Source organism: Cydia pomonella, chromosome 1 (assembly GCF_033807575.1).
Source record: "Cydia pomonella isolate Wapato2018A chromosome 1, ilCydPomo1, whole genome shotgun sequence".
NCBI classification, from domain to species: Eukaryota; Metazoa; Arthropoda; class Insecta; order Lepidoptera; family Tortricidae; genus Cydia; species Cydia pomonella.
This window is the reverse complement of record NC_084703.1, coordinates 30,759,422-30,787,270: the sequence shown is the minus strand read 5'-3', so window position 1 is coordinate 30,787,270 and position 27,849 is coordinate 30,759,422. Positions and strand designations below refer to the sequence as shown.

General features: G+C 36.6%; 2 protein-coding genes across 2 annotated transcripts; one reads left to right on the top strand and one right to left on the bottom strand.

Moving 5' to 3' along the window:
* Positions 1 to 200: 200 nt before the first annotated feature.
* On the bottom strand, positions 201 to 2,008 carry LOC133528403 (uncharacterized). The gene is made up of 2 exons (XM_061865791.1): positions 1,870 to 2,008; positions 201 to 1,008 (listed from the first exon to the last, which is right to left on the bottom strand). The coding sequence occupies exons 1-2, from the start codon at positions 1,900 to 1,902 to the stop codon at positions 463 to 465; spliced, it is 579 nt and encodes a 192-aa protein (XP_061721775.1). The 5' UTR covers positions 1,903 to 2,008; the 3' UTR covers positions 201 to 462.
* Positions 2,009 to 6,105: 4,097 nt separating this feature from the next.
* LOC133528397 (small ribosomal subunit protein eS8) lies at positions 6,106 to 27,317 on the top strand. Its single transcript, XM_061865778.1, has 6 exons — positions 6,106 to 6,236; positions 6,472 to 6,578; positions 6,808 to 6,907; positions 18,735 to 18,910; positions 21,372 to 21,501; positions 27,172 to 27,317. The coding sequence occupies exons 1-6, from the start codon at positions 6,233 to 6,235 to the stop codon at positions 27,279 to 27,281; spliced, it is 627 nt and encodes a 208-aa protein (XP_061721762.1). The 5' UTR covers positions 6,106 to 6,232; the 3' UTR covers positions 27,282 to 27,317.
* The last annotated feature ends 532 nt before the right edge of the window (positions 27,318 to 27,849 follow it).

Sequence of the window (27,849 nt, the reverse complement as noted above, 5' to 3'; positions counted from 1 at the left end):
AAAAATAATCATTGTAATATACTAATTTCACATCTAGTTTACAAATAGAGATCTTAAACAATGAGATCAAGATTAATTGCCTAATCAACAATAAAAAATAATCATTGTAATATACTAATTTCACATCTAGTTTACTTAAAAATTACAAATAGAAGTAATAGATCTTAAATAATGAGATCAAGATTAACTTCACACTAATCAACAATAAAAAATAATCATTGTAATATACTAATTTCACATCTAGTTAACTTAAAAATTACAAATACAAGTAATAGATCTCGGAGATAATTTCTCCAACAAAACCGCCTCAAAGACACTCAAATAAAATACTGATGTGACACTAAAGTCAGGCTGCACAGTCACCATCAGATACAGCAAAGGTGTCTCCTAAGAATCTTTTATATTTATATCTATACAATGTCTCTATTTTCAACATGTAAAAGAAGAATTATATGGAGTTGACTATTCAGAATCGTCCATTACTTCTAAATAGTCAACTTCATATTGTTCTTCATCACTACTGCTGGCATCTTCATTCATTTGTTTGCTGTTGTTGTTATTGCTGTTGGCTCGTTTGGCCCTTTCATTGGAATCTATATTCAGTTCTTTTTCTATTTTTTTTATTTTCAACTCTTTTAAATAGTTTTCTTTCTCTGAAAGCTTAACCATTAAATAATATTTTTCATATTTGAGATCTTGCATTCTTTTTTTTAGTCTTGTTTGTTGCAGGGCTGGAGTCCGGTTGGTGCTTGTCTTCTTGGCAAGTGCAGAGGCATTGGATGGTTCACCATGTGCTATGTTGATAGTAGAAGTTGGTCTACTGCCATTGATGTCAATCGAATTTAAATGATTACTATACATTTCAGTTAAAACTACTTCACCAGACTCTGCAACAGGGAGCCCTACCAGGGTTGGTGACTCCTTCCCAATGATACTGTACACCATTTCGTCTACATTTGTAAATTTGGTAGTTCCACTCCCGCTGGCCCGGCTGTTATCTCGTTTTTTCTGTAAATAAAATACAACCATTACTATAGTTTGTAGCTTCTATACAACAAACATATTGAACATGCATTCTTTACCATTTGGCCATTGACATATATATCTAAGGACAGGCCTTATGGGAAATAAGAATGGGGCCAGCACAGCAGTGTCAAGCACACGAATTCCAGCCAATCGTGCAGTCTAACGCCACAACGCGATTGGTTGTCAAGTTCGCATCACGCGCGCTACTGGTCGCAACTAGTTGCGTTAGACTGCACAATTGGCTCGAATTCGTGATTGACACTGCTGAACTAGCACCATTCTTAGTACCCCGTAAGGCCCGTCCTCTTTATTGTTAGGCACCAACGCCAACGATTGTGCCAGGGCATGCATACTCTTCCATGCACTGACCTTATCAGTCTTTGTTATAGTATCTGAAATATATAGTAAATGAAGTGACAATATGTTTGATATTGGTTTTATTAATGACTCGTTTTATTTTATATACTAGGAAAAGGGTTGCTGCCGATATTTGTCGTCGATTTAATTATTAGCATTCGTCTCTTTATTTAGGGTAGAGTAGAAAGCGTTTATTCGAATAAGTATATGCAATGCCCTAACAGGGTGCCATGTGTTTTCACACTCTAATATAACAACTATTATGTACCATGGTTTCGCAATAAAGATTTCTATTCTATTCTATTCTATAGTGCACACATTATGGTTAAGTGTTCATAATTTTCGATACACAGCGTATCTTTGAGCCGCTACCGGAACGATATATTTTAATGTAATGGCCCACGAACCTCGGTTGTAAAACAGTATTTATTTGCTTATTAGATATATATTTAATTAAATCTATCGTCCTTTGCTTTAATGCTTTACCTGAAAACGGTCCGAAAAGTGTATCTTTGGCATCGAACACCGCTCTCAACCACTCGATTTTAGCTTCATTTCTGGCCATTTTCCATTAATAATTGGAAACTAACAACAAACACTTACAACAGCGTCAACAGCAGCAACAATCAATCAATGAGTATCTATTATCTATTAAAAACTTTTTTTTTAAATAGTGATGTCCTTCACACCTGTAGATGTCACTTGTAATCGAAATTGACCGTGGTTCTTTACAACTGTAATTATCTGTGTGTATTTATAAAACACCTGTAGCCGTTTACAGTGCATTACAGGTGCCTGTAGCCTGTACTCCTGTAACCCTTTATAAAATCGGGCCCTGGTAAGAGCATATATTTGTGTGATGAACACGGATATTTGTTTCTGAGTCATGGGTGTTTTCTATGTATTTAAGTATTTATAATTATATATTATATATATCGTTGTCTAGGTACTTACAACACAAGCCTTATTGCGCTTACTGTGGGACTTAGTCAATTTGTGTAATATCATATTTATTATTTATTTATTATTAAAATCGACAAGTCCACATCTCTAAAACCACCACCTAAGTGGCTACGGCTTAATTATCCAATTTTGTACTGAGAATAGACAATGGGGGGGCCGTGGGCCCGACGTCGGGCCTGATAAAGTGTAGATGTAATTGGCACTTTGTGCTTGTAATGTACCACATGATACTTACTAAATAATAAAGCCTATTCTAACAGAATGGTAACTAGTAACTACGGATCCCCACACTGAGCATGGCCCGACATACTCTAGGCCGATATTTTCTAATTTAGAGCGCTCAAATATCACTATTAATCTAAAATTAGAGTTTCAATTGGAGATTGTTGCCAAATTATTTTGTGATTAAATCAATTGATTTGATCAACCCGGCTGGACTGGTCTTTATGTATTTTATTAGGGCTCCTCTACATGATGGCCCAGCGTAGGCCAGCCTAAGGGACGCAGCTATGCGGTGGAAGGAGATAGCAATGTCACTTGCTCCCTCTAACGCATAAATGCGTCCCTTGGACTGGCCGACGCTGGGCCATCGTGTAAAGGAGCCATTAGACTACGTGTGCTACCAAAGCGTTGCAAACTTGTCTTGGTCTGACACTAAGCTGCTTGATGCACAGAGGAGCGTACTGCACTGCGACCGCTATTGAAAAGATCGTAATCGTAAGTAAGGTCATAGTGTAAAAAGTAACAGTGGGCCGACGCCTTTGATGTTTGTGCAAATGCCGACACCGCTCAAGGTCACCGTACCTTCCTAGGGTTGTCACAGATTTATATAACTGCCCAAAAGAGGTGGGTAATGTTTTTAGGTTTCATGTATATATGTGTACTTATTTTACAAATGGCGTCCATTTTGGAAATAAAAATGGCGGACGTCACTTTTTTGAAAAAGTCGACTTGGGTGTCGTTTTCTAGGTTTTTGGGGGCGTACATTTCAAAAATACCATCCATTTTGGAATTAAAGATGGCGGACGTAATTTTTTGATAAAGTCGTTATGGGTGTCTTTTTCTGGGTTTTTTTGGAGGTGTAAATTTCAATAAAACCGGACAAGTGCCAGTCGGACTCGCCCACCGACGGTTCCGTACTTTTTAGTATTTGTTGTTATAGCGGCAACAGAAATACATCATCTGTGAAAATTTCAACTTTCTAGCTATCACGGTTCATGAGATACAGCCTGGTGACTGACGGGCGGATGGACGGACAGCGGAGTCTTAGTAATAGGGTCCCGTTTTACCCTTTGGGTACGGAACCCTAAAAATGACATCTATTTTGGAATTAAAGATGGTGCACATCACTTTTTTGAAATAGTCGTTATGGGTGTTGTTTTCTGGGCTTCTGGGTTTTCATTTTCATAATCGGAACGCCGAGGAACCTCTGATATGACACCCATATCGATTTTGAAGAAAAAAATGTGTCCACCATCTTGGATTTCAAAATGGACATCATCTTCGTAATTGGAACTCTGAGGAACCTCGGATATGACACCCATATCGATTTAAAAAAAAATAACATCCGCCATCTTAGATTTCAAAATGGATGTTATTTTCGTAATTGGAACCCCGAGGAAACTTGGAAATGACACCCATATCGATTTAAAAAAAAATGTCCGCCATCTTGGATTTCAAAATGGATGTCATTTTTGTATTCGGCACCCCGAGGAATGTCAAAAATAATAAAAACATCAAATACTAGATCTAAATGATACATATACAAACAGAAGCAAGAAACAATTACTTGCTTTTTAAATAAAGCCTTAAATTACTCGTAATTTCTTTAAATAAGCTATAAAACATGTCCGCCATTTTGATTTAAAAAATTGATATCATATTATATATTTTTGTTTACACTGAAATAAACAATTAGATATATATTTTTGCGGTATTTCAATTTTTATTGGCAAGCGTAACGCTTTTACATCCGCATTTTGTTTACGTTAGCATGACATGAGAAAATTTATAAATTAAACATTATAAAATTAAATAATATTATCAATATTCATATTTGTGAATTGATGAAATCGCAGTTCTATATGCTTTGTCGCACAGCACATGTCGTATGCACCATTTTAACTGTGCACAAATTGATTGATAATTACAAAACACGCGTCAGCCCTCAAAATCATCCCTGAATATGAACAATGACGCGTATGAAACTCAGGGACCGCCCCTCCCGCTCGCCCCCCTCGCACTCCGTACGGTTGCCCTGTCTAGACGCCTTCGTCGACCGACTGTATTATTTCTTAGCCTGTGGTAAGGTGGTCCGCCGTACGTCAGTTAAGGACGCAGCTATGAGTGAGAGCGAGTAAGAGATATTTTGTCACCCATCTGTTAAGTCCCCTCCAGACTATGCGCGTGAATCGCGGCGCGACTTCGCGGAACGAACATACAGCGACGTTGACGTAGACTCCACACTCGCACAACTTCACGGCGATTTCGCAGTTTGGTTCGCGGCAAGATGGCGCCGAAGCGTCAGCTGATCGTATTTAGTTTGCGGCAAGGCACTAATTGTCAAATTTATTTTTGGTTCATCAAGTTCGCACCTATTCGCACCGAATATAACCAAGTAGCCGCCATAGAAGGTTATGACAGTTTAACAGATTAACGGACTCGTGAGTGAATCGCGGCGCAAAGCGATTGCGAGTGTGGAGTCTTGCAAGTTCGCGCTTCGCGTCTCCTTTGACGCGGGCCAAATACCGACAAAAAACCGGGAATAAGGCGTGAAGGCGTGAACAATCTGCAAAATCAACGCGAGGGCCCTCCACACTCACGTTCGCGGCTTCGCGCCTCGATTCGCGCACGAGTGTGGAGGGCCCTTTATGGCTTATATATATTAAGTCAGACTGGAACAATTATTCGCCAATCTTGTTAAATGATTTGGCCAAATCAGGTGGTGTGATAATATTGGAGATTGACGCCAATTTATTATTTATTTATGTTATTTTATTTCAATAAAATACAATGGATACTGACTTAATATACAATACAACGTCCCACAAAACTGTTTGCATAGTTTGACTGTCGGATCCGTGGGGCTGTACTAGATTAGGCACATGATAATTATAAAGTCTTAAATCGAATTAATTGTTGAGGCATAAATTGGATAGATATGTGTTAAATGCTATCAAGGTAATGTTGGAACAAAGCTCTTTTAAATTTCTTTTTCTCCTGTCTGATAGTTGCAGGCAAGGCGTGGAGTAAGTATGGTAAGCGCTTCTCTATGAGCCTATCCCCATAGCAATTTTCTGGTCAAATCGATCTATTGATTATTCCGTCTGGACTGGCCTTTAACATTTTCAGTATAGAGTGTGTAAGTACCTGGCTGATATTTGTTAAATGTAAATAATAACGAATTCCTTTTTTGAAAGCTCGCATTAGGCATAGTCATTCAATTATTATAACGTTTCTCTGATTTTGTGGATTTCAGTGAAATAGTTTAAAAATTTTACAATTAGTCAATCTGCAGTGATTGTGAACACAATAGTGATTTAATTTAAGTTTCAAGTTCAATTATGTTTTCTTTCAGATAAACCATAATTCGAGATAGTGAAGTATTAATATTTGAAAAGGGCGCCTTTCTTTGCGGTCCTGAACTATTTCACTTTAACATATTAATTAATGTCTTCGAAAGAATACTTATTTATTACAATATATTATAAGAACTGTCGAAAAAAAATACATAATTCGTATTTCTGCAATCCAATATCGGAGTGCTTAAAAAAACCCGTGTGATAACGCCGTTATAGAAGTAATATACCATAGACTACTGACTTGACGAAGTAGAGTTGGTGCCGTCAAACTTGCCACTTATCCTTTCTTTCGCGATCCAGCAAAGATGGGTGAGTGCGTCCGTACAGTTTCATATTTAATCTATTATAATCTCGTTTTACTTATTTAAATTTTATTTAAAGAACGGTGTAAAATGTGTAGTTATTTCGTTTACGTAATTTGTATTCATATTTTCGCTCTTAGTCCATAATCACGATGTGAATTCATGCCGGATCCTGTAGCTTTACTGCTGCAAGTCTACTGTGTAAATTCTGAGTTTAAAGTGAGTGTTATACATTTTATCAGGTATTAGTCGTGATCATTGGCATAAGCGAAGGGCCACTGGCGGCAAACGTGCGCCCATTCGTAAGAAGAGGAAGTATGAGTTGGGTCGCCCGGCAGCCAACACAAAGGTGAGGACTGTGTGTTAATTATTCATTTTTTATTGCTAAGCCAATTAAAGACATAACTGTTAAAAGTAAGTAAGTGATGCACCTCGTTATGTACTTATTTGTTAATTCGAGTTATTTTTGTATATTATAACCTATAAAAGTGTACATGTGACTGCTTTGTCTTGTTCATATCTGTCATATCTGCAGTGGGTCGATACTGTTCTTAACCGCTACTTTCTGTTAATTGCAGCTTGGCTCCCAGCGTATTCACTTAGTGCGCTCGCGTGGTGGCAACGTGAAATATCGGGCCCTGCGTCTTGATACAGGAAACTTCTCTTGGGGCTCCGAGTGTAAGTTATCCATTGACATATATATCGCAGTACGGGCCTTACGGCACTCTGAATGGTGTTAGTTCAGTGGTGTCACTGACGAATTCGAACCAATCGTGCAATTTAACGCAACTAGTTGCGATCAATTGCCTGCGTGATGCGAAATCATCAACCAATCGCGTTGTGGCGTTAGATTGCACGATTGGCTCAAATTCGTATGCGTGAAACCACTGTACTGGCCCCATTCTTATTGCCCGTAAGGCCCGTCCTTAGATATATTAGTCTATGAAGTTATCCATACTTCTAGCACTATTTGCTTGTCTATGCTGCGCTGACTCGCAATTTATTATCAAATACTTCATAATTTGAACCTAAGAAATTGGAGACATACTTCTATTAGGTTCAAATTACGTGGCCGCTTGCTTACTTCACTTGTTATGATTGCGAGGCATTAAAAGCAAGGTTTGCGAAAGAAGTTTACATAGCCCCCTAAATATTAATTATCCATTTGGCTCAATCATTCGGAAACCTCAGTCATTCAGTCAAATTCTGTAGTGGTGGAGAGCTGCAAATCTGAATGGGATTTACATTATAACCAAGTTCAATTCAAGTGGCTTAAATGTCACCAGAATCATCATGTTGTTGATGGCGCTAAAATGTGTGTGGAAACTGTCCTTTTAATGATATTCATTATGCGCTGAATTGAAACTATTGCAATACTTGCCGAATATTTGGCTAATCTCTCATCATTATTTGAATGTTAAGATTTTGGTTATATAAGTAACACAATTAAAGAAAATTAAAACTACTATATAAAACTAAAAATCTAAATCTAAAATGGGCCCCCGTGGCAAGGTACCGAGGAAAGATAGATTAGGATAGGATAGGTAGATTTTGGTTTAATTATTGACAAATTAATACATAAAGGATCCCATATATATTTTGTAAAACCTTTGTGCAGAACTTCATAAATAAGGAGATAATAAGAGGACTAAAATGTAATTTTTTATAATATATTAATAAAATATAAATATAATGAAGGAATCTTGTAGTGTGAATCAATTTAAAAACAATCTTGTCAGACTATCTAAGCAGTGAAATCGTGTAGTGAACTCTGATTTAGACGTACCAGCATCAGCTGCCTGTCTTAAACCAAATAATAATAATAATAAGTAAAACCTAACTAAAAAAAAATTTACTAACATCAATTAACCAAACAAATCTATATAACAAATAGTTAAATCTCATTAACACATTCACTGCCGGGAACCCTGGTGGGCGCTCGTGAACTTTGTTCAGATGCTGGACAACCTGCTGGGCGGGTTGTTTTGTATGCAGCTATAGACCTCCGGTTTCTGGGGTAGTGCGCCGTTTTTTGTCTGGCAGTGAATGTGTTAATAGGCTTTTTATTTTATTTATTTATTATAAAATGTGCTAAAAAGTAAATTTAAAATTATTTCAGGAGTGTTTATAGTACTAGTATTAACATTTTTCAACTTTCTCTAAGAGCCTACTTAATGATATCCTATTATACAGGGTGACCTTAGCCATTGGACAAACCCTGAAATCCCACATAGGGTTTCTTATCAGGAATGCTCTGACGTTAATATTTTTTAATTAGAACAAAAGATAAAAATATATTTTTTTCAAACCAAAGTTATTTGCAATAATCGACAACGAAAAGGAACACTGTGTTAATCTTTGGCAGTGTTTTTGACAATTTGTTTGAAATATTTAATAATGATGACATTTTTCAAAAGTCAGAAGCTTTATTAGTGTCATAAATAAAATAGATAATCGAATAGGTAGAAGAAGGTTCCATACTATTCTTTTAGGATATTACCTTAGGAGCTACTAACACATACAGGCTGCTCCAAAGTAAAATATGGTAATTTGTTAATTTCTTCGAAGCTACACCGGTTGTTATGATACTTTGTACACTGGTTCTATATACCCTAATGCATATGTACATTTCAGCTTTGTCCAATGGCTAGGGACACACTGTATAAGGATTTGCCTAAAATGCATTTTTTATGCTTTCGTTTTTACTCAAGTATGGACTTTTCAGTGTATTTGTCTAAATTTGATTTCATGACTGCTGCGAGTGCTGTGAAACAATTTAATTAATCATAAAGTAATTAGGTAAATAGGAGGAACCATCCTATTATTAATATTAAAGAGACATTCTCTGAAAAAGGTTAGATTAAATATTAAACGCTAATTCTAATATAATACTTTATTTGTTTTAGGAAGTTAAATATAAAATTATTTAACACAATGCAAAAAAAATACGACTGCTTATCTAATCCTCTTTAATGCCATATTAGTGTTGCACAATGGATCAAATTGACAAAAAAAGGCAAATTCGCATTTTTCTTTTAAAACCCTATTTAAAAAAATGCTCTTTGGTTGTAAATGATGTAAGGATTAAAAAATGTTATATAAAAAATTTTCAAAATAAGGATTATTTAAAGCAGAAATAATTAAAAATTAATAATAATAATTAATTTTTTTTTTAATTTTGTTGTATGAAACAGAAAAACAGGTATTTTATTATAAGAAAACCGTTACCGATCTCTCTTTCTAACCTTTAGAATATTATTCTCCTAGTTAAAAATAGTAGAAAATAGTAAACAGCTTATCTCGGTAGGTGCCCATTCTTTTTTATAGTCCAGTCAAGTAGGTAAAAAAAAATATTTTTCTTAGTGTTTTATTTTCAATAGTTTAACGGTATATTAATTATAATTTACTGAAAATAAGACATATTTTTGACATTTTTATAACTATGACTAAAGAAAATAATAATTGTATACTTAAGAGAAAATTATGAAGTTTTTAAATATAAGCAAACATGAAAGTACGTAACTTGTTATTTTCCGCAAAGCATAGGGGTAACGGCAATATTCCCGATTCTCTCTTCTTTAACAACAGTGTAGCTAACGACGGTCCTACAATTGCCAATCTTTTTAACTCGTTTTTCCAATCGGTATTCACACATGATCCGTTACCTAATGATTTATCTTCGCCCACTGAATCAGAATCAACATTAAATGTTATTAATAATATCGAGTTTCATCCAGATTTGGTTGAACGATATGTCAGTGCATTATCGGAATTTAAAGGCGGAGGCCCTGATGGTATACACCCAATTTTCCTTAAAAAATGTAGTAAAACCTTATATTTTCCCTTATCAGTGCTATTCTCACTGTCTTTAAGATCAGGAATTATGCCAATTGCTTGGAAGCGCTCTTTAGTGGTCCCTATACATGAAAATGGTGACAAACACAACATAAAAACTTATCGCAGTATATCAAAACTGTCCACTGTTCCTAAATTATTTGAGAAAATAGTTTATGATAAATTGTTTAATGTAATAAAATCCATGCTTACTCCTTTTCAATATGGTTTTATGAATAAGCGTTCGGTTGAGACGAATCTCTCTGAATTTTTAGATTTTTCTTTGAAGGCCATGGAAAAAGGGTTTCAGGTGGACACCATTTACACTGATTATTCTAAGGCCTTTGATATAATTTCGCATAAGTACTATCCTTTTTACCAAATTGAACACTTTCGGAATCCATGGCGATTTATTAAGATTGCTAACATCTTACTTTCGAGATCGTTCTCAGGCTGTATCTGTCAAAGGATATACCTCCTCTTGTCCCTGTTTTGTCCGGTGTCCCGCAGGGGTCCCATCTGGGCCCCTTGCTGTTTAACATGTTTATTAATGACAGTTAAATGCTTTCACTATTCCAAAATTTTACTTTTTGCAGATTATACTAAAAATTTTACTTTGGTTAAATCTATTGAAGATTGCATACTTTTACAGGATGACTTAAAAAGGTTAGATCTTTACTGTGTCAAAAACTTACTTTTGATTACCAGATCAAAAACAAAAAACTGAATAGGGTCACTGAAGTAAGAGATCTTGATGTCTAAACAGCGAAATTCAGCTTACTTCTGATATTGACAAAATTACGTCAAAAGCATATAAAATGTTAGGTTTTATTTTCCGCCAAGGTAAATATTTTTGTGATCCCCGAACTATTACTTTACTTTATAATACCTTTGTCAGATCGCATTTAGAATTCGCATCCGTCGTTTGGAGTCCTCAATATTCGGTGCATATTAATGCCATCGAAAAGATCCAAAATAAATTTATTAAATTGATGAAATATAGGTTTGATGGTGATAACATGGTAAGTCTACAGCTGCACAGGGAGCAAAAAGATAAAATTTTTCTGTTTAAATTATTAAACCATCTAATCGAGTCGCAATATCTTATTAGCAATATTTCATATAGATGTCCTAATTCGCGAACTAGATCAAGCGTTATTCACCATTCCATTCTGTCATACAAAGTACAACAAAAACTCCAATTTTGATGTGTTCAATATGAAGCTGGGTAAATTTGTTACCTCAATGAAGAAAAAAAAAAACCTAACTTAACAACAAGCTACATAACACACTAACGTAAAAATTGTACTGTACCTTTTCTTCTCCCAAATGAACAAACATAAGTGTCCACTAAAATACCTGCTAAATAGCTTCCGATTTACTACTTGATTGCTTTGAATAATACTTTATGTATTTTACTAAGTTCCCTTCGAGCTTTTATGTTTTAATTACTTTACTAGTGGAAACTGTTTTGGCTTGTGTTATATTAATATGAATTCATATTATGTAACATTGTTAGCTGTTTGTTTCCCAAATAAATAAATAAAAAATATATGATTACGGTTTGTACAATAAAACTTCACAGTTGATATCAAAATTAGCATAATAGTTTGAGATATTAGGCACTTCAATTAACTAAAATAACATTTGCTAAGTAAAATGATTCCACTAAGAAACCATCGGAGAACTTACATTTCAATATACCTTCAAGTTCTCGCAAACCTTTTGAAGACCTTTCTTTGAGACAAAAAAAAGACGATTAGAGCGGATAAACAAATCCTTATCACCCGAGGAATTGCGTGCAGCTACTTCTCTTGGATTAAAGAACAGTATTTAACTTAAGCAAAGTTATTGATCATTTACTGAATCATCCGGAAGACATAGATAAGGTAAACCGTTGCATAAAAAACAATAAAAGAGACAAGTTATGTTCTCCATAGAAGGCTCTACTATCCTTAATGACTTCTCAAAAATTTTCAAAATTGCAGTATATTACTTTATGCGATACAGCAAGTGACCAAGGATTGAATTTATATCCATCGTATTACCTTATTAGATTTGACGGCAAAATAGTTATTTGTTTTACAAGGGGGCAAAATTGTTGTTTAACCGCTCGTGCAAATATTGTTACCCAAGCAAGCGAAGGATTCCAAAATTGAACCGCGAGCGTAGCGAGTGGTTCGAGAAGTGAAATCTTGAGCGTTGCGAGGGTTTCACCACACCAACGCGAGGAAAATACTATGAAATACCAAAAAAATCAAACCAAATCAAATCCAAATGAACTTAAATAAAAATTTATCATCCGAAATCATCATTTAAAAGTCAATTCTACCAGCTTACGTAAGGAAACAACTCAAAAATTGCATCTGATTACTTTGCCCCACATGTGGATAAAATGCAACCTTCTCATTAGTTTTTGAACAATCAAGAGGGCCTTTACCAGTTGGTGTGGTGAAAAGATTTTTGAAGGCGATTTGACCAAACATTAAAGCTACAAAGAAAATGGGGCTTTGATGGAATTTCTGGACAAAGTAACTATAAAATGACATCAGAAACTGCATTCGTTGAATCAAGCATTTTTATGGCTAGCCTGGTACCATTGAAACCTTGTGACGGCGAAACCATATGATAAACCCTCCTCAACTCATTTATGTCGCCCTATTTTGTTCCAGTTTGTAAAAGAAACGTAAGTTACAGTCGAAAATCAGGAATTAGAAATAAAAACTGAGATTGATGCCCTCAATTTCATCCAAGTATATTTTTAAAATGCATTTTATTTGTCAACTTATGTTGTTATTGTTGATTTCTCGAGTATATTTTTACGGTTTAGGGTTTTTTTGTTATTAAAATAGTTATTAAGAACACCGCAATAAGTATTTTGTGTTAACAAGTATAGAATATATATATTTTTAATTCAATTGTATATAAATGTTTGTATTTAAATGTAATTTTTAGCTATTATCTTGTACAAAATTGTTTTAATCTTAATAAAATTTCAAAAATATGTCGTATTTACACTAAATTATCATTAATATACCGTTAAACTATTGAAAAAAAAAACACTACGAATAATGTTGTTTTTACTGACTTTTGACTGGACTATAAATAAGAATGGGCACCTGCTGAGATAAGCTGTTAACTACTGTTTTTAAGTAGGAGAATAATATTCTAAAGGTTAGAAAGAGAGATCGGTAACGGTTTTCTTATAATAAGATACCTATTTTTCAGTTTCACACAAAAAAAAAAAAACAGATTTTATTTTTTTCTGCTTTAAATAAGCCTTATTTTGAAAAAATTTATAGACCATTTTTTAAACCTTATATCATTTTCAACCGAAAAGCATTTTATAAAATAGGGTTTTTTAAAATAAATGCGAAGTCATTTCGATTCACTGTGTTGGCTCGCTAAAATGAATTGCTTAAGTCTATCCTATCAGCTAATGTGAAGAAACAGATTGTGCTTAAATTCTTTTTTTTAATCTGATTTTTATTGAGGATTTGGTCACTAGGTGACCATTTCAGCCTCATGGGTGCTTTTATAGTTCCCTACGCAAGGGAGAGATCAATAAAGTGGTATACACTGATTGCTTTGTCTGATTAAGGCTCTGCCATCCAACAATTGATCTGTATGTTGTGCATGGAGACCAAACTACCACAATTATTTTTCTCAAGTCCGAATTCCGGACGCAGTCCAACAACACGTGAGACAAGTCATCAGACTTCTGACAGTGGTCTACAGTGTTGACGGTTTAACACCAATCATACACCAGGGGCGGCGGGTCCATACAAGTCGATTCCCACCGGCTTGCCTAAAATTTATTGCTACATAAACCAAACTTATATATCATCATTAAAATTAAAAATATATCCATAATGAAAACACTACGTATTACATTACCTTGGAATTGATAACACGATTTACTAAAGCACTAATCATAGCAGGCGCGCGAAGTACAGCTAAGCTTGACTATTCATTCATGCGCCACTACACAGATACGAAAACTCACGCACACGCTCATAAAGTTTGCTATAGAGAGTCCACGCGAATGAGTTTCAAAGCAACTCGGTCTTGTATCGGGTTATTCATTTGAATAAAAACCTTAAACATAATACCATAAGGTTTATATTGGAAAAATGCATGCACATATTCATAAAGTCCGGGAGCAGAATCTTATGTATTCTCAAGTTTAATAATTTGATAAAGAACGTTTTTTCAAAGAAAGTACTGTTTGTAGGTTTGTAGTAATAGGTTTTAGAATTTGTGTGTTTGTGAACACTCCCGTCCCGGTTGTTACCAAGGCTTGTTGTTATTATTAGAGTTTTAAATGTTTTTATGTGATTTTATTTACTTGTGTGCACGAATTTATATATAAAGTTACTAAACTAGTGATATTTTGTATGTTGTGAGTATAATAGTATGGCAAAGGTGGTTATACACTAACTGCAAAAGGTCGCGCTCAAGGACACACCTAGCGCACGCCTCACTTTTATCATGAAAAAAAGTATATAATGTTAAGGTGTTTTTTTGTTCCGAGTTGCCTAGCCAGAATTTTCACGCGCCGCTACTGTCATACACAGTAACATGTTTGAAGGGATGTGTCCAGAGTCTGGACTCCAGACCGGACTCAAAAAGCTGAGACTAAAACTTTTCTAGCAAGGTTGGCAGAATCAAACACGGGTATCCACAAGGGTCTATCTAGGATTGCTTTGTACCAGATTTCTATATCCCTTGATATAGTCCCCTAAAATGGTATTCCCGTATTAAAAAAAAAAATGTATAAAATATAACACTTCGATTGCATTATGGTCAACAATATTACAACTGGCGTGTGCTAGTAAAATTAAACAACATTGAATTGTTTTAGCTTGGTCTTGCGAATGTTAATGCCACATGCGATAGAAATGATTGAAAATAAACAGTTTTTGTTGTTAATATAAATATTATGAATGGTCTAAAGTAATTTATAGATGATATTATGTGGTGTCATACTTTCTAGCGGTGACATTAGACCGCGAGCCAGGGACAGATTTCCATGACCAATCGCCTCCCGGGCGACTCGACTGTCGATAACGCGACTGCTATATAGTGAAATAGATAGAGCCCTCCAGGAAGTATGCTTCCTAGCGGTGAAAGATTGATCATTGTTTTCTCGTAAGTCCGTGAACTAATTATTTTTTTAATTATGGTACAATATCGTATATATTTTTGATGTGAGTTTATACCATGTCGCCTCTAGAAAGTATGACACAATGTGTGGCTTTGCCGTGACTTGAAGGCAAAAATGGCAAAGTGCTAGACAAAGTCGGATGGAAACGGCTGAAGGAGGCTTTGACCTAGTCTACAGCAAAAATTCAAATGAAATTTAAACATATGTATCAATATAGTATATTGTAGGAGAGGCCGGAAAACCGCTTAAAGATGGACGAGTGAGTTTGAGGGCCTCCACTGAGCCCTAAAATAATACGAGTCCGTCGTTTCCGGCCGAGGCATTACATAGTGCTTTTCACGATACTGCGAGGAAATAAGAAAAAATTGCATAACTATAAGTACTTTAATAGAAATTTATATTTATATTAGCGTGAGAACAATTGTTGAAAGAAAGCGCGATATATTTTCTTGACTAGAAGAACTCACTTTTATAGCGTATACGTGTTTCTTGTATTTTTAGTCAAACCATTTACACTATCGAATTCGGTATTTTCCGATCCCGCCTTATTTACTTTTTTATCACTTTTAAGAGGCGTTTTTCTGTTGTTTGCTTCAAATCTACTCTAAACTTATAAGCGTTTTTGCTAAAAAAAACAAAGAGCTACAAAAGCGAAAACGCCTTACGTGAATTGAATGGTTTATTATTATTATTTAGTTTTAGACAGGCAGCTGATGCTGGTACATCTAATGGCTCCTCTACACGATGGACCATCATAGTGGCCCACTAAGCTGGGCCAGCGTGTAGATAGGGTAGTGGCGTCGGATGGCTTATGTCGCGGCGGGATGGCGATGGGATGGCCGCGGTGTCGGTTTTTCGTCCGCACATCAAAGGCAGTGGACCAGCGATGGCTGTCCGCATCTACACGTGGCCCATCCCACAGTGCGTGCTCGAACGCGGTCAAGTGAGGACGTTCGTGCTGTGTATTATTTTGATTAAAAATGACGAGTATGTGGCCGCATCACGAAAGAATAAAGTTTTTAGAGTTATATCGGGGAGAAAGCGTAACATGGAACTCCAAACATAAAGACCAAAACAGAAATAAGGCAGCAGGATATAAAAAAAAAGGTTTTTATAAAAATAGTGCACGAATTAATTAGAGGATTAGGAAAATTACTTATACATTACGCAGACATCTGTATATACTGTACATTCACAATTTAAATAAATAATTAGATACCGACATATCTAAATATATATTATTATACATACATAAATTTGACGACCGGTTTGGCCTAGTGGGTAGTGACCCTGCCTACGAAGCTGATGGTCCCGGGTTCAAATCCTGGTAAGGGCATTTATTCGTGTGATGAGCATGGATATTTGTTCCTGAGTCATGGGTGTTTTCTATGTATTTAAGTATTTATAAATATTTATATATTATATATTTCGTTGTCTAAGTACCCTCAACACAAGCCTTATTGAGCTTACTGTGGGACTTAGTCAATTTGTGTAATAATGTCCTATGATATTTATTTATTTATTATAAATTATATATATGCACAATATATACCTACACAACGGCACATTAAGGAAGAGACAAGTAATGATTTTTAGTAGGGTTTTACTAACTCGTACTAACACTGTATGGACCAAGGTCTGAAATAAATGATTTTTATTTTATTTTTATTTTTTATTTATTTAAAGCTTTGAAGAGTTTATTGCACAAATTTAAATTGACTTAGTTGACAACCTATCTGGCCTAGTGGGTAGTGACCCTGCCTATGAAGCCGATGGTCCCGGGTTCAAATCCTGGTAAGGGCATTTATTCGTGTGATGAGCATGGATATTCGTTCCGGAGTCATGGATGTCTTCTATGTATTTAAGTATTTATACATATGTATATAATATGTATATCGTTGTCTAAGTACCCACAACACAAGCCTTATTGAGCTTTACGTGGGACTTAGTCAATTTGTGTAATACTGTCCTATAATAAGTAGTTTATTTATTTATTGCGATGGATAGATAACATCCACCATAATCTTCTACGTCATTTCTTTTTAATTACTTTATTATTGTGCAGATTAAGAAAAGGTTGGTACGTGGCGTATAAATAAATTGCTGCAGCGGCTAATGCTTCCACGTCCATCTTGGAAAACGAATAGATCGCAACTGAATGTCGCCATCGTGTAGTGGCGTTTCAACCATCGCATGGCCATCTCGCTGGGCCAGCGCTGGGCCATCGTGAAGAGGAGCCATAAATCAGAGTTCACTTAGCACGATTTCACTACTTAGTTTGTCAAGATTGTATTTAAATTGATTCACACTATTCGTTTTATTTAGTCATTGGTCCTATAAACACCCTTATTTTATTTTTGAAGGAAAAAGTTGCGCCATAAATGGACTGCTTACCATCACTCATTACAGTTAATGATAACAATGATCAGCAATGACAGATGATGATAACAATGAAACATTGTAGTAGTGGTGGTTCAGGTGCTACAGCTATTGCCTACTTTCCAGCTTGGTTTTAGACCATCTGAGGGCCTACCGCGAACCACGTTCAACGTGTTGCCTCTCTGTCGCATTCATAAATTCGTACGTAAGTGTGACAGGGAGGCAACACGTCGAACGTGGTTCGCGGTAGCTCCTCTGTTGCCACATTTCCCAACAGCGGCGTGAAAAGGATATTAAAGTTATTTCATTCTCTCATTTATGAGCCTAACTCTAGTCGGTGGAGTACCGCCGACTTTTGTTTAGTTTTGATCTCCTATCACAGCATTATATTAACATGAACCTCCTCCTTAGCCTTTGTGACCAATGTTTGCCATGACATTTCCATTCTTTAATTATTCCTTCTATTATAGTATTTAAGTAATCGTCGAATCGTGCCACCAAAATATGAAAGAAGAGGAAATCCACTTCTGTTCTTTATCATTGTCTCATTATAATATATCTTCTTATCTTACTAAATCTAACTTTTTCATTCGTTCTTTGTTCTGTTCAACTTGTATCTTCCATCCATTGTCTTTACCATCATTTAAAGCGCACAGCGCGTGCATCTATACACATATTGACTTTTTTTTATTTTGCTTTATCTGATGATTTTAACCGGATCCCATAGCTCCTAAAAAGTGCCGGATCCTGCTGGATCACTGGATCTGCTCGAACGAATTGCAATCCCTATTTATGAAAATTATAAAAATTCTCAGTACAATAATTAAGTTTCAATAAATAAAATAAAAAATGTGGCTTTCCACAGGTAAGGGGCCTTTTGCACATGAAGCATAGCATATAGCATAGCATGGAGCATAAGGACCTTTTAGGCATGGAACGCTACATATATTTGCGTATAGGGTTTATTAGCACAAGAGCGCCGTGCGTAGCCATAGGGGCCAGTTACGATATATTTTATATTTGGCCGACACTATTTATTTGATGCTGTCTGTACACACACAAGTATATGGAAGCCCTCTTGCCCTAATCGTACTTAGCTAGATTGGGATTTATACTTTGTTACAGGTTCCACCCGAAAGACTCGCATCATTGATGTTGTGTACAATGCGTCTAACAATGAGTTAGTGCGTACTAAAACCCTGGTGAAGAACGCAATTGTTGTGGTGGACGCGACTCCCTTCCGTCAGTGGTACGAGTCGCACTACTTGTTGCCGCTAGGCAGGAAGAAGGGTGCTAAATTAGTAAGTATGGAGGTAGTTTACATTAACTATTTATAATAAATAACACAACTCTTTGTGTTTGTGTTAAATGTTTGCGTCGCGCAAATTAGGGAGCCAATTTGCTGACAGATGGCGCTGAATACAAGTATATTCGGTATTATTCTGGTCAAAAATCTTTTCATGTTTATAGTTACATGAAAAAATCGAAAATACGGAACCCTCTGTGCGCTTTATACCTTGTGGTTTCCAGATGAACATACTAAAAGTCTTTTTGACTTCGTATGCGGGGTCCAAACGCTTTGCGTCGCGTATTTAGTTATTTTGAACCATTGCAGCGTTGAGGTCGTGTCTAGTCGTCACATACAAAATGGCATTTTTCTTCAAATGATTTGTGTCTAGGGCGTCTTTTTGATGGATAATTAGTTATATCTCCCTGGCCCAAACCTACATTAAGAGTATATTTAAATTGCTTTTGGTTTACAGAAGTACACATATTTAGTCCAGGGGTTCCCAATCTTTTTCAACATGCGGCGCAGTTACAAGTTTAGTATTTTGCAACGGCGCCCTTGTTAATTTAAAATCACGGTCGAAAAAGAGTGACACGACGCTATATTATTTACCGATGCGAGCGCTCAAATAGGTACCCGCGAATATTTGTGGTTTCGGATAATGATAGAACTCACGGCGCCCCTCTCTACTTTCTACGGCGCACCAGGGCGCCGCGGCGCACACTTTGGGAACCCCTGATTTAGTCAATTTTGAATTGTTATCTTATAAGTGTTTTTTTATTAAAATAATATCCTTCTTTTTTGTCTTCAAAAATATTTGATGACGTGTTGTGTTTACTTTCCTTCGTATACGGTCGTGCTTTTTCTTTTTCCAATAACAAAGCTACCGTCAAAATTTGTTAAAATTGACAATTATTATTACTAAATTACATACAGTCCCCCCCCCCGCACATGACCAATCGTATCAACGACAGTGAAAAGTCGTCGTCCACTGTGGACGTGTTGACCACCGACGCTGTGCGTTGCGTTCAGCACACACACACACACATACCAATTTACAAGCCATCAGCGTGGCTCTGCCTTTAAGGCCTGGCCAAACACATGGCGTGGCGCAGCGCCGTGTCCGCGCCGCGTGATGCCGACGCGATGCCTGTTCAAACAGGGCGCGCGCGGATCGCGCCGGCCTCGCGCTCTCAACACGCCCCCATCGCGCGCGGGAAAACGGCGTGAGCGCGGCGCGATGCGGGCGTGACTCGCACCCGGATTCAGCATGCGCGCGGGGAGGGTCGCTCCGCTCATTCCTTTCGAAGGAAGCCACAGATCAGAGCGTTTTTTTGTTCGAAGCAACGCTACTATACGAAAATGTCGAGTGAATCGGACGACTCTGACATTGAGGACACTCTTTTGTTTCTGGCGGTCGCTTCTAGAAAGCGTGCAAGAAAGTGGGTTCATCCAATTAATACTAAAAGATTGGAATATGGAAAATATATCAGATTGTGCCGGGAGTTACAATCGGATGAAGAAAAGTTCTTTTCATACTTTTTGCAACCATTCGTAACGAAACAAGACACATAAATTTTTCTATATCCGTAATCACAATCTGAATAACTAATATATTGCTACGTACCGCGCGCTGCCTAACGTCCGACTGATGTTACCAAGCGCGGCGCAGCGTACCGCTGCGTCCGCGCCGCGCAGCGCCTGCGCTCGGGCCGCGTGGCGCGGGGCGCGATGTCGGCGGGACGCAGTCTGTTTGACGTCGCTAACCTGTTAGCATGTACTTAAAGCGCTGCGTCGCGCCATGTGTTTGGCCAAGCCGTCGTTGGCGTCGGACCTGCAGTAGTTGTAAAGCTTGATCAGTAATATATGGTCACGCGCCATATTGCGGAATTTCATTGAAACTAAATTTTTCATTCTAAACTGAACTGTCACCCTATACATGAGAATAACAGCGCCCTCTTGACAATGATTATATATTTCTGGTCGGGTTTTAAAATAAAATAAATTATTTTATGGTGTATAAAAATAAAATTAGTAAATTTGTACTAACCATTTTTTATGGCCCATTGGTTGACTGTAAGAGAATTTCTTGTACATTTTTCATGACTGCACAATAGGTTCGATAAATAAATAAAAGTAAATTTAGTAATTATAAACGGAGCAATTTTTTATGATAGGAACTTGGATTGCACAAAATGATGATTTGCGTGTCGTATGAAATGTGTATGATAAATATGCAAAACTGAATTCATGCAATCCTCCAGTCTGATTATATTGAGATGAAACTAAATCCCGGCCTTGCACGTCTGACCATGTGCCTTCTGACAACAAGTAGTAGAAAAAAAAAACTATTTATTCACATCAAGTGGTTGGTAACACATTGCCTGTGAATTAACCAAAAATCACCTTGGGTGTTTTGTGATTTTTCGAACTTAGAACGATGTTCGACTGTACCATATGACTTTTATTTGTAGACTGAAGCTGAGGATGCCATCATCAATAAGAAGCGTAGCAAGAAGACCGCCAAGAAGTACATCTCAAGACAGCGCCTCTCCAAAGTTGAAGCTGCACTAGAAGAACAGTTCCACACGGGAAGACTATTGGGCAAGTCTTTATTATAGTCATATTATGTCGACCATATCAATTTTTTTTTTAAATTAGGTTTAAATTCTGACCAAATATATCTAGATATCATATCAACCAACACAATGGCTTTCAAGTTGTGATTGATCCATGCTATGGCAAGCCAAATATTGATGCTTTCACTGCGGTTGGGCTGACCTTACTTTAACAGTCACACGCACCTACCCGCCGCCATAGAATCGAAATTACACATTTTCAAACTTCGTTCTGAAATAACTTGAAGTTTGACATGTAATTCAAGTAACACGTCATCGGTGATTGGAATAGGCAGAGTATAAATACCTAAACTTATTAGAACAGTTGGTTGTAAAGTGGAGACTGCCTTGCGATAAAAAAAAAATCCGGGACTAAAGTTCCGGGAACGTGCTAAACTGTGGTACTAAGTTAATATTGTTAATATAGTTTTACAGTATTTATAACAATATTATTTACTTAAGGGGCTCCCCGCGGTTTTCATCGATTTTTGACAAGTTTAGAGTCGTTACTCCTACATTTGCCCTACAGATAGAATAGGGATGATGACACATGCTTAATTTTATAAAAAAATATTGTAAAATAGATAGCAAATGAGCAATTTATCGCAATAACGTGGTTATTAAAATAATTTCCAAAAAGGAATAAAGTAAGGCTACCATTCGATTCCTTACAATTTATCCAAAAAAAAATTGTATTACAAAAATATACATAAACGCAATATTTCACCAACAAAATCGCAATTTTAATGTTTTTCATATTTCAAGATGGGCTCTCGGTGACCGTGATGTCACGTTTGCTTATCGTTTTGTTGGGAGCGTTTCGCGAGTGAAGTAAGACTGACGGACTTATTTTTTATGATTTTTTAAAACCTAATTTAAAAAAAAACACTTATTTTGTACATATGTGGATTCGTCTTTGACACTCTAAAAACTGGTCAGAGATTTTAATTTTAAACTAATTAACACAAAAGTTATGGCCAGAAAACCAGGTTTTTGGCCTAAAATTGTTCAACTTTGATGCCAAATATCTCGACGATGAACTTTGAAGTAAATATGGGATAGTATATTGCTTAAAACAGTTGCTGTTAATTTGAAAAGCTACAAAAAACATAAGTAAACTCAGGGATTCAGATCCAAGGTCATTGGCGCCAGGGAGCTACGATTGAATTTTTTTTTATCGTAAGGCAGTCTCCACTTTATGAATTAGTTCTATCAACTTTGCACATCATCTATGTATGGTACTAGTTTAAGGGTATATTCCCATTTGCCCCTGCGGGGCACAAATGGGTTTCAGTAACATAGCAGGCATTGTATAAATAAACACAGTATATTTAAAATTTCATACAGAAGCGCTGGTGGCCTAGCGGTTAGAGCGTGCGACTTGCAATCCGGAGATCGCGGGTTCAAACCCCGGCTCGTACCAACGAGTTTTTTGGTACTTATACATCTACGATATCATTCGATATTTACCAATCGCTTTTCGGTGAAGGAAAACATCGCGAGGAAACCGGACTAACCCCAATCAGGCCTAGCTTACCCTCTGGGTTGGAAGGTCAGATGGGAGTCGGTTTCGTAAAAACTAGTGCCTACGCCAATTCTCGGGATTAGTGGACCCCAGGCTCCATGAGTCGTGCAAAATGCCGGGATAACGCGAGGAAGATGATATTTCAAATTTCTTTCGATTTGAACCAGTAGTTTAAGAATTATAATTAGTCTAAGTCTACGTTTCTTCATTTTTTCACTCACTCACTGACTGACCGATCATCAAAGCTCTAAGGCACTTCTAGCAGACACAGAAGCTTTAAATAATATAATTAGTGTTCAGTGTATAAATCAAGGAAAAACTCAAATATTTTGCAATTTCGGTCCAGTTTTCTAGATAAACCAACTGCATAAATAACTTTGTAATCCTATATAAATGTATAGGATTACAACGTTACGCATATGGTCTCTATAAAATGTTGTTAGGTTAGCTAATTACGTAATAACTTAGGACGGAAGGTCCTTTAAGTAGGAATGAATAAATTAACCGACTTGGTATTTACATGGATCTCACAACTTTTTACGGTAGGAAGAACTGAGTTGCAAGACTTGTTTTTTTTACAAGTTATGTTTTTGATGGCATACATTTTTGTAGGCATCATTACGAATCTGTACCCCTTGTGTAAATTTATTCGATGGTGTACGCGTTTGTGTTCAATCTTATTTTGTATGAGATTTTGAGTCTCCAAAACGTTCCGCTTGGCGCGCTGTTTCTAAATCCCATACTAAATGAGACTTAACACAAACGCCGTACGTCACGTCGCGAAATCGAATAAATTCACACTTGGGGCTCTAATGAGCGTGATCCTCCACAGCCGGACCACCTCTCCTGATTGCGCTCAGTTTTTACCTCTGTAGTTTGGCAGATATATACGTTTAAAAGGCGGACCCCTTTAAAAGTGGTCCAGCTGGGGAGTAAAATCTGCAGCCGGACCACGCCTCGACTCGATCCGCTGATATCCGTGATTTCGAGATATAATTTAAATAACAGATGAATGTAATAGCAATTTTATGTGTGTACGTAATGTACACGGATTGCGAACAATTCTGATAAGAAGTTTGTTTTGACGTAACTTTTTAGGGTTTCGTACTCAAAGGGTAAAGACGGGACCCACTGTCCGTCTGTCTGACTGTCACCACAGGCTGTATCTCATGAACCGTAATAGCTAGACAATTAAAATTTTAACAGATGATTTATTTCTGTTGCCGCTATAACAACAAATACTGTGGCGTAACAATAAAATCGTGATCTGATAAAGACGATAAAGAATAAAAGCGTTTTTTGTTCATTAACCCATTCAGGGCCAGCGACTCAGCATATGGGTCATGCCCAAGCAGTTCCGCAGGGCCAGTGACTCACATCGAAATCAGTGGGTCAGATTGAACTTCCGAGAATTGACCCATAAAACAACAACAAACGCAGCAAGTTAAATGTGTAAAAAATAAAAATGTTCATTCCTTCATCTTTTTTTGATAGGCACAGAAAAAAAATGTTGCATAATGTTGTTAAACTGGCCAGCTTCATAAGCGGCGTACCGTGCGCGCCAGGCCAGAGACCCATAAGCTGAGTCATACGTTTTAGCTAAAAACGGTTTGTATGGTGGCCCGGCGTATTGTGTACGCTCGACGGGTCTTGGCCATGAATGGGTTAAGGTATCGTTAAACTTTTCAAGTAAAATTAAAATTCCAAGAAATGTCGATAGTTTGTAGATATGACTTTATCGACATGGCTACAGCAAGGTGGTTGCACATTGTTAATCGTACAAAGAAAAGAAGTGGCGATAGTGACAGCTTGCTTAGACTCCATCTTTAGGGATATTATATCTATGGTATTGGTATCCCATGCAACAAACGTGATTTTTATTGCTGTTTTTTGCTCGATATTACGGAATGGTACGAGACCCTTCGTGCGCGCGTGTTTTTAGTAAGTTATACATAGGATATAAATTTCAGTCGAAAATTGATAATCGTTTTAGTACAATAACATTCCAGTTTCAAAAGTCTAGGGCGTCAATGGCAAGAAACAAAAAAAGCGGCCAAGTGCGAGTCGGACTCGCCCATGAAGGGTTCCGTACCATTTATGACGTATTAAAAAAAACTACTTACTAGATCTGGTTCAAACCAATTTTCGGTGGAAGTTTGCATGGTAATGTATATCATATATTTTTTTTAGATTTTTCATTCTGTTATTTTAGAAGTTACAGGGGGGGGGGACACATTTTTTCACTTTGGAAGCGTCTCTCGCGCAAACTATTCAGTTTAGAAAAAAATGATATTAGAAACCTAAATATCATTTTTGAAGACCTATCCATAGATACCCCAGACGTATGGGTTTGATGAAAAAAGATTTTTTGGGTTTCAGTTCTAAATATGGGGAACCCCCAGAATTTATTGTTTATTTTTCTATTTTTGTGTAAAAATCTTAATGCGGTTCATAGAATACATCTACGTACCAAGTTTGAACAGTATAGCTCTTATAGTTTCGGAAAAAAGTTTTTTGCCATTTGGCTACGGAACCCTAAAAACCGGTCTAGTGCGAGTCAAACACGCGCACGAAGGGTCTTGTACCATTCCGTAACATCGAGCAAAAAACAGCAAAATTTTGTTGTATGGGATAAACTTAAATATTTATTTAATTCTGTTTTAATAGACAGTTTATTTGATGTACAGCAGTCAGATTTATTATTATACGTTAATTTACAACTAAAACAAATAAATCGAACTTATGCTAACACAAAACAACTTAAAACTAAAAACTAAATATAAAAGATCTCCATCATCTCACATCATTCTGTTTTTAGTATTTGTTGTTATAGCGGAAACAGAAATAAATCATCTGAAAATTTCAACGGTCTAGCTATCACGGCTCATGAGATACAGCCTGTGGTGACAGACAGTTGGTCCCGTTTTTACCCTTTGGGTACGGAACACTAGTTACGTCAAAACAAACCCCTTATCAGATTTGTTCGCAATCCGTGTACATTACGTACACACTCATAAAATTGCTATTATATTTAAACAGGCGCATATACTTAAAAATTAAATGTATGAAAATTCATTTGCGAGACCAATTTGTAAATAAATAAAAAAAAAAACGATTTTTTCATAGGTACAGTCAGCATCAAAAGTAGCGGATCAAACAAGGTTTCAAAAGTATCTACCGTTCTGAAACAGCTTACCAAAATGTGGTGGTTATATATGTAGAACACAAGACGGTAAAAGATATACTTTTGAATGTAAATTTTAGAGATTTATCTATATTTGGAAAAGTTATCCGGAATACCAGATACTTTAGGCGCGTTGTTTCATCCGCTACTATTAATGCTGACTGTACATAACAGGTACATTCATCTGTTATTTAAATTATATCTCGAAATCACGGATATCAGCGGATCGAGGCGTGGACCGGCTGCAGATTTTACTCCCCAGCTGGACCCCTTTTAAACGCATATATCTGCCAAACTACAGAGGTACGTTCAATTTCCGACGAGGTACATTGGGGGTACATTTCGCCATTAGAAACTGAGCGCAATCAGGCGAGGTGGTCCGGCTGTGGAGGATCACGCCTCTGATGAGGTATCACCGTATCACACCTATTTTTAAGTTTATCTCTGGTTTTCACCGTTCAGTTTGTCGAGTAGACTATTACTTGCGCATACAGTTTTAAGCCGAAATTAGTACAAGTAATTACAACGCCCGCGCACCTAGTACACCAGCTTTAGGGCCTGTTTCACAATGTCCAAGTATTGGATAGCCAATTAACAAATAAATTAACTGCTATATATAACTTCCTGCAAAACTTAGCACTTCTACCAGTTAAGCTAATTTGAAGAGAATGAAACGCCAACGACGACTTTCGTCAGATAACTTGCAAGTAGCTTATTCAGAATTATTATTACTTGCACATTGTGAAACAGGGCCTCAGTATAATTTAAATTAATGTCTATGATGAAATCGAGAAGTTTGAATCTGCATTTCGGGCTGTTCCCGTTTTGGGAGCAGTCTAGCAGTTGTATGATCTACTTGTCATAGTTACTCTGATAGTTTCTATACAATTTTATTTTATAAAATATATTATTGTTGCCTTGTTGTAATATTTGTTTGTTTAATTTAGCGTGTGTTGCAAGCCGCCCCGGCCAGTGCGGCCGCGCTGACGGTTACGTGCTTGAAGGGAAGGAGTTGGAGTTCTATCTGAGGAAGATCAAGTCCAAGAGAGCAAAGTGAGGGACGTGTAATGTAGAAATAAAACACTAAACCACATTAATATTGTTTAATTTTTCTGCAGACATTTGATTTTTGACATTATGCTCTCTGGCAAACCCCACATTGCGTTTTGGCATTATTTTTTATTATAGTACACAATTGATACATAAATAATTTGAGAGTCAGAATGGCGGCTGTACCTAAATAAAATCAAATGAAAAGCATACCATATTTTTGTACCTAATTTGTACTATTTAGTACCTCGTTTAAAAAAATTTTTACCTCACGGTACGTAAAGTTATCATCAAAAAACAGGTCACCCGCCATCCTGACAGTCAGAATGGCGGGTGTACTTCATTACGCTATGTTCCCGTGGTTCTTGATAAATTCTATAAAAGCCAAATTTTTGTACCTTTTTTGTGCATTCATATTCAATTATAATACGAGTCATTTTATTTGTGCTTTCCAAGTTTTACTCATTTTATATTTTGCTTGCTATTACAATTTTGCAGGCGTTATAATTTTTCAAGTTATCGATTTAATTTTTAAGAAAAAACGCTAAGGTACAATTATTTTTATTACGCCAGGA